The following is an 8,165-nucleotide window of genomic DNA, read 5'->3' on the forward strand; positions in this document are numbered from 1 at the left end:
GAAATAGTTATATCTGAAAACCCAGCTATACCACTTCTGGTAATATACCCAAAAAATGCTCCACCATTCCACAAGAATATATGCCTCACTATGTTCAAATCAGCCTGATTTCTAACAGTCAGGAACTGGAACCAATGTAGATGTCTGTTGGAGACCATACCGTGAGAAAGCAAGCCTTTCACAGTCTCCCACCCTAACAAGCCAAATGGCCTTGTGCTAAGGAGCCGGTCATCACCCCTACCTCCCTTGTTGCGGGCCAGCCAGCAGCTCTCAAGGAATGGTACGATTGAGATGAAAGCTCAGGATGAAAGAGAGGAACTAGACGGAGGGAAGAAAGAACGGAGCCAAGTCAAAGCAGATTCTGATCAAAGCTCAATTTTACTATTCTGACACACAGTTATGAAGGAGGGAAAGGGGGCCCGATTCCTGCCAAATAATCCTGGGATCCAGTAGCAGGGTGACCATGTGTATGGCTCCAGAACAGCAAAGCAGCAGACTCCAGAAGTGGGCGTGGCAGAACGATTGAACAGCAAGCTCCATCCCGATGTAAACTGTGGAAACTGAGCAGGCAGGTTTCAGACTGGGGGCGGGGAGGCTACACTCCCTATTCCCTTCCTGGCACCTGAGGATGTAAAAAGCTGAATTATAGTCCCCTCTTCCTTATCTCTTCCTGGCTCCCAAGACTTCCAAGGACATGAGTTACACGCTGAGCCTAGCCTGACACCCAAGGCTGTTAAGGAGTATCTACATTCCGAATATAAGACACAGAGTGCCCGCCGCCTGGAGCCTGACTTCGGCCTTCATGTCCCCAGATGCCCATTTCTTTGTTCTTTGTTTATTCCCCCTCAACCCCTCCCTATTCCCCTCGCTGTATGCTTAAAAACCTGGTGTTTCAGCCTAATAAACTGAGACCTTGATAGGAACTTCTTCTTGGTCTCTGCTTCTCCTTTCTCTCCCTCCCATTTTCTCCCAGGTTTACAGTCACCCTCGCACCCACTAATAACTAGGTCCTGCAGGATAGGACAGATGTCCATCAACCAAAGAATGGATAAAGAAAATGTGGTTCATTTACACAATGGGCTACTACACAGCTACTAAAAACAAGGGCATTGTGAATCTTGCTGGCAAATGGATAGAACTAGAAAATATCATTCTGTGTGAGGTAACCCAAACATAAAAGGACATTCACAGAAGCTAGAGGCCTTTAACAGACAATGACTCATTTCAATGAACATTTACAAGTAAAGCTATTTGGGCAAAAGGGTGTAATGTGTTACACACTTTGATAGAAGCAGCTTCGAAGGCAAGATGTTTTGTTTTGTTTTGTTTTGTTTTGTTTTGTTTTGTTTTGTTTTGTTTTGTTTGATGAGGAAGGCTGCAAAGGTAGAGGTTGAATATAGAGGGACAGAGATATGTGAGAAATTGAGGTTCAGCATGTAAAATGCACAAAACAACAATATCAAGTCATAATAAAAAGGAAAATCTGTAAGAATATAAAGTAGAATTGAATTGCCTAAGGTGGTTTGAAGTGAGAGTGTATGTGAATGGGTACAGGAATTCTTTGGGGGATTATGGGTTCTAAAATGCATGGAAAATACTAAAGCTACTTAATTAGTTTATTAAATAAGAATCACAGTTACTAGAGATGATAGAATTGGGACTTGAGCCTACCATCCAACCAATTTTTACTTCTCATGTCAACCAAAGCACAGAGCATAAACACATCATTCTTCTTGGTTAAAACCAATCAATAGCAAGCAAAATGTGGTTGTTCTACACAAGCAGAGCAGGCAACACTGTGTCTAAAATTCTGGACACATGCTTAGATCCCACTTATTGTTTACACATTCAAAAACCTAAGTTAATCATCTTGAAGAGCCCAATAAAGATTAAACTAATAAGGATCAACATGTCCTAGGGTTAAAACTTTGTATTTCATTTCCATGGACAGAACTTCTTCTAACCAATGACTGCCAAATTCATGAAGTTATCCTGAAGGAAGAAATTATAAATGGTGAACTGTAACAATATGGAATTATAAAGTAATCTTCCATACATGGAGAGGGGTTGGATAACAGTAGTAGTGGGTATAGTTAACATTTTTATAGAGAGGTAAGAAGACAAAAATGAGTGAACAGGCATAGAAACATGGAGTGCTTTTATATTGGCTTGGGGAAGTATGAAACATGCGATGTGCTTGCCATATTCCTTTCCTTTTCAAATACTGGCACATAGATAAAGTCAAGTGGTGGCATTTATATTTATAGAAGGTTATTTGTCTGCCCTAAGTCGCCTTGCAAGTAGTCTGTTGTGTTGGATTGAGATGCTGTCCTTGGAAGCCTTCCCAAAGTATGTGATTTTCTGTGGTCTCGATTTGCTTAAACAATACTCTGAATATACTGCAGAGATGTCTCAACAGTTATAAAGGCTAGGCTCAAAACAAAAAAAAAAATACTTATAATGATTTCTTGTGTAAACTTTTATTGTGTGAGACCATTTAAGTAATTAACAATAAGAATAATAACTGATAATATAGGGTGGTTCTCAGTCACACTTCCTTACCCAACCAAATAAAGTGAGGTCCAGTCAACAGAAGCCCTGTTCATCAACTGACTAGGAAATGATTATGCATCTTTCCAGAGGGGTTTGGCTTTCTTATTGCTGTTTATTAGTTTTGTTTGTTATTATTCTTCACATTGTACATTCCCCTAAGTGTAGGAAATAGTGATTGGTGACTATAATTGGTCTCCACTAGAGATCCCTGAATTCAATATGTCCTTAAAAGGTCCTGGGTAATCTCTTTGTCCTTAATGAGTTATACAAGATTCGCACTCCTCTGGGATGCAGGGTCCATAAGGCCTAGGGATGGCAAAAGGGATTTGTGAGTAGGGATAGTGCAGATAGGTGGCAAATACAGTGGCTGGTAGTTCCTATGTCTGCAAATAAAATAAAGGTGAGCAGGATCTTGAACAATAAGTTTTTACTCAGCCTCAGCAGAACTGTGTACATTCAAGAAAATAAGCATGTGTCTTGATGTGGATCCACATGAATCTCCAGTGTGATGCAGGACAATTTTCCAGGTATGATAAAATTCTTTTCTCTATATCCAAGACTGCACCACAGTACACAGTTGTTTGTTTCATTGTCCTCATGTAACCTCCTTCATATTGATGGGTCCATTACAATTCCTCATTGTCTCCTTTTTTCTCTCAAAATCCTACCATTTCAACAAAGAGAAGTCCTGTAAAATGGAGTTCATAGCTGTCTTGCTGAAGGCTTGCTCACTAGTCTTTCACTGGTGGGGTCTTCACAAGGTCTGAACAATGTCCTCCCAAAATGATAACCTATTTTATCTGCACCAAGTTCGAAAATCTCTGTTTTACTGGTATTGTGTGAGATCACAGCAGCTAAGTGTAGTCTTACAAGGATGACATTAATATCATCTAGGTGTTCATGTAAATGTGCAATGAAAGCTCCTCAATCAAACTCAGGTATTCTACAGAATCCAAGGTGATACACAAGTGTACCAAGTGTTAGAAAAAAATTCCCCTGTGATTTTCATGTGCTGTTTCATTTGAAAAATGTAGTCTTCACATCTACAGAAGTTATGAAGTGTATTAACCCATCAGTGCTAACAGTTGATAGTGAGTCCTCTGGCTTCTGACCTTTGTATACATGTATTAGAGAATCTTGCTATTAAAGATCAGTTACATTTGTGCGTGGTGGTGCATGCCTTTAATCCCAGCACTTCAGAGACAGAGGCAGGCGAATTTCTAAGTTCGAGGCCAGCCTGGTCTACAGAGTGAGTTCCAGGACAGCCAGGGCTACACAGAGAAACCCTGTCTTGAAAAAAAAAAAAAAAGGATCAGTCACCCATGAACAGGTGGCTTTCTGAGATCTGCACAAGATGGAGGGACACTCTTCCTTATTGAGGCTTCCCAGTCTCTGCCTGACTTTGTCTGGAGATTGTCCGGGGACACAGGTGGCTGGACTTGTATGAAAAATGACCTTGTACAGAGATCTCTGCTAGGTTACATAACTCAACACACAAATTCTAAGCTAGCTTCCCAGCTGCATGATAATTAGGTATTGTAGTATGACCAATCAGCCTTCACACAAGCTTGATACTGTTACAAATTAGCTTTCTACCTGTACCCCTAAAATGCCCTTGCATACCTTTTGATAAAACAATAAAGTATACTTGTCTTGCTGCAGTGCTTTCTGAGAGTCCTTCTGTCATACTCAGATGCCTGAACCTTTTTCCTCATGGGCTGTTGGCCAACACCCTCTGAACAGAAGGGGAGTCCACAAATGTGCACACATAGCACAAGGGTACTTTTCCTTTACATGAAAAGCAGAAAACAGGCAAAGTGACACGTGTCTGTCATTCCAGTATACAGAATACTGAGATTGCATATTTAAGGTTGAACATAAGGAGAACATCTTCTTAAATAATGCATATTTTTCCCACATTTTTCTGTAATGCTAATCTATAATAACTAAAATATGCAAGCTCTGAATTCAGCTACACTAAACACTGTCAGTCTATGAAGATACACACACTCAGACGAGGTTACACAATTTCAGATAGAGTTGCTGAGATCTTTTGTCATTTCTTCTGTTTTGTCAGCTTTGAGGACTATGATTGATTCAGTAGCCAGTCTTCTCTATAACCAAAGAATGATATTTGTTTGGGTTGGGGGTCCATGCATGTTACTTAGCAAGAGAATGTATAGTGTTGGAGACTGATAATGGGAACATTTAAGGCACTGTCTAGAATATTGGAGATCCTTAGAAAAGTGGAGGTTACACACTTGCAACTAAGGCAGAAGATGCAAATTTTTTCTCTAATCATCTGTCCTTTTCCCCTAGCTCCTCCATCTGGTTGCATGAAGTGCATCATGTGTTGAAGTGCTAATTATTTACTCAAAGTCTACAGATTTTAATGATATTTAGGAAATATCTGCATAGCAACTAGAATTTGTCCTGTTAAAGTGGGAGCCAGTCAAGCAGAAGCCTTGATTTTTACCTAAACAAGGAATGAGTGTGCATCCTTCCATGCTGTGATTACTCTATTTTTGCTATTTCTTTCTTCTCTTGTTGCTGCTGCTGCTGTTGTTGTTATATAAATTCTACATTCCCAGAAGTGTAGGAAGGAGAGATTGGTGATTATAATTTGTTTCCATTAGAAATCCCTGAGGTAAATTGTTCCTAGAAAAGTCCTAGGTGTTTAGTATGACTTTAATGAGTTATACAGGATCTAGCCTTCTCTAAGATGCAGAGCACCTCATGTGCAGTGATGGCAGCAGAAGAATGTGAGTAGGAATCATGCAGATAAGTGCTAAGAACAGAAGCATGTTCCTTTGTCTGCAAATAAAATTAAGGTGATCAGGATCAACCAGAAACTTTGACTCAGCCTCGGCAGAGCTGGGCCATTTAGGAAAAAAAAGCTGCTGTCTTGTCAGTTCACACCAAATTTCCAGGGTTATGCAAGACAGCATTTAAGGGACACACAGTTCAGACTCAAACCTGAATTGCTTTCTTTATTCTATGGGAGACTGGAGAGGTAGCAAAATGTGGAATCCTTTGAGAAACAACAAAGCTTTGAGCTTCTGATATCTGTCACACAGGCAATGGAAGGAAGATGATTAGTTAAGAGTGGAACAGAAATCTGTATGTTACAGGAACGTGGATGCCTGAGGTTAAAATACTAATCTAAGACATTGGAGAATGTGGGATGTTTGTGGACTTTATATGAAACTATGATGATAAAGTTTAATCAAATTCTTCAAAAACATCAATATACAAAAAATAAATAAATAAATAAATAAAGCAACTTACAAATGAACAAACAACAGTCACCCAGGATGAGCAGGTAGCAGGAAAGAGAGGCATTTGTCCATTTTGTATCTTATTAAAAAAAAAAAAGACATAGAACTGTCTTCTAGGAAAAGAAGAGAAGTAGAACCTTATGAAAGAAAAGTTGAAAATATTAATGACAGTAATGATTATAGATATTAGAAGTTTTGAATATATGATGACTGCAAAATCCACTGTGGTAGAATATATATTCTAGATACATGTGCATTTTTATCTTTAATTTTAAGGGACATGGATATTTTCTAATTAGGATACTGGAGACAAAGAATGATAATGAACAACAAGACTGTCATCTCCCAGTTCATCCTCCTGGGCCTGCCCATCCCCCAAGAGTACCAGCACCTGTACTATGCCCTGTTCCTGGCCATGTACCTCACCACCGTCCTGGGGAACCTCATCATCATCATCCTCATAATACTGGACCCCCATCTCCACACACCCATGTACTTGTTTCTCAGCAACTTGTCCTTCTCTGATCTCTGCTTTTCCTCCGTCACAATGCCCAAGTTGCTGCAGAACATGCAGAGCCAGGACACATCCATCTCCTATGCTGGCTGTCTGACACAAATGTACTTTTTATTGGTTTTTGGAGACCTGGAGAGCATTCTTCTTTTGGTCATGGCTTATGACCGGTATGTGGCTGTCTGCTTCCCCCTTCATTACATGAGCATCATGAGCCCCACACTCTGTGTGTGTCTGCTGGTGTTATCCTGGGTATTTACTGTGCTGTATTCTATGTTGCACACTCTACTCTTGGCTAGATTGTCATTCTGTGAGGATAACTTGATCCACCACTTTTTCTGTGACATATCTACCCTGCTCAAGTTGGCTTGCTCTGACATTCATATTAATGAATTAATGATATTTATCATGGGAGGGCTTGTTAGCATCATCCCATTCTTACTCATTGTTGTGTCCTATATACAAATTGTCTACTCCATTCTAAAGATTTCATCTGCTCATGTTTTACACAAGATCTTCTCCACCTGTGGGTCCCACCTATCTGTAGTCTCACTGTTCTATGGGACAATTTTTGCTCTCTACTTATGTCCATCAGCTAATAACTCTACTGTGAAGGAGATTTCCATGGCCATGATGTGCACAGTGGTGACTCCCATGCTGAACCCCTTCATCTACAGCCTGAGGAATAGAGATATGAGAGATGCCCTTTTTGGAGTCCTTGGCAAGAAGAAAATCTCTTTATGATACCAGTATAATTTTTTACTAAAATTTAACTAGTAAATATATTGATACTATTATAACAAAATGTACCTCTCCAATGAGACCCACATTCAAGAACATACTACTTAAGAGTTTTATTTGCAAGCAGGAGTTTTGCAAAGTAGTTCAGTTAGTGAAGGGCCCCTGAGTGACTAAGTATTGCCACCCTCTGCTTTGCACCTGTGATCTAGACAATCATTAGGTAACAGTCACTGTTTTATCATCAGATCTCCACTCTTTACCTTGTTATACCAAGATTTTGTGATGTTAGACAATTTTCTGTGTTGACTGCAATATACTTTCTAAATATGCTAATGTTCAGTAAACTTTTTCTCCTTTTTTGGGTTTTGTTTGTTTGTTTTTTGTTTGTTTGGTTGGTTGGTTTTTTGAGACAGGGTTTCTCTGTGTAGCCCTGGCTGTCCTGGAACTCACTCTGTAGACCAGACTGGCCTCGAACTCAGAAATCTGCCTGCCTCTGCCTCCCAAGTGCTAGGATTAAAGGTGTGCACCACCACCACCCAGCTCTCTTTACTTTTTTATTTATTCTTCTCTTATACAATATATCCTAAGTGCGTCTTCCCTTCCTTCGACTCTTTCTAGATTCCCCACAACCTCCCCACTCATTCAGATCCACTGGACATCTTGTTCCCTTCAGGAAAAAGCAGCATCTCATGGGTACAAACCAAACAGAGCATAACAAGATTCAATAAAACTAGACACAATCCCTCATATCAAGACTAGAGGAGGCAACTCAGGAGGAAGAAAAGGGTCCCAAGGGCAGACAGAAGAGTCAAAGATATCCCCATTCCCATAGGAGTCCCATAGAAACCTAAGATAAACAACCACAGCATGTATGCAGAGGCCTAATGCAGACAGACCCATGCAGGCTCTGTGATTTCTGCTTCAGTCTCTGGGAATCCTTATATCCATGCTTAGTTGTTTCTGTGTGCTGTGTTCTCATGGTGTCTTCTACCTTTCTGTCTCCTATAATCTTTCCTCCCCGTGTTCTCAAGGGTTCCCTGAGCTCCTCCCATTCTACATCTGCTCCCATCAGCTGCCAGAGA

The 8,165-nt window shown here is 40.2% G+C and overlaps 1 protein-coding gene across 1 annotated transcript; it reads left to right on the forward strand.

Moving 5' to 3' along the window:
• The first annotated feature begins 6,147 nt into the window (after window positions 1-6,147).
• On the forward strand, window positions 6,148-7,086 carry LOC110305264 (olfactory receptor 1468-like). The gene has a single exon (XM_021177145.2). It carries the CDS (start codon window positions 6,148-6,150, stop codon window positions 7,084-7,086), a length of 939 nt encoding a protein of 312 aa, XP_021032804.2.
• The last annotated feature ends 1,079 nt before the right edge of the window (window positions 7,087-8,165 follow it).

Source organism: Mus caroli, unplaced genomic scaffold (assembly GCF_978045245.1).
Source record: "Mus caroli unplaced genomic scaffold, Mus_caroli_1 scaffold_13, whole genome shotgun sequence".
Classification (NCBI taxonomy): domain Eukaryota; kingdom Metazoa; phylum Chordata; class Mammalia; order Rodentia; family Muridae; genus Mus; species Mus caroli.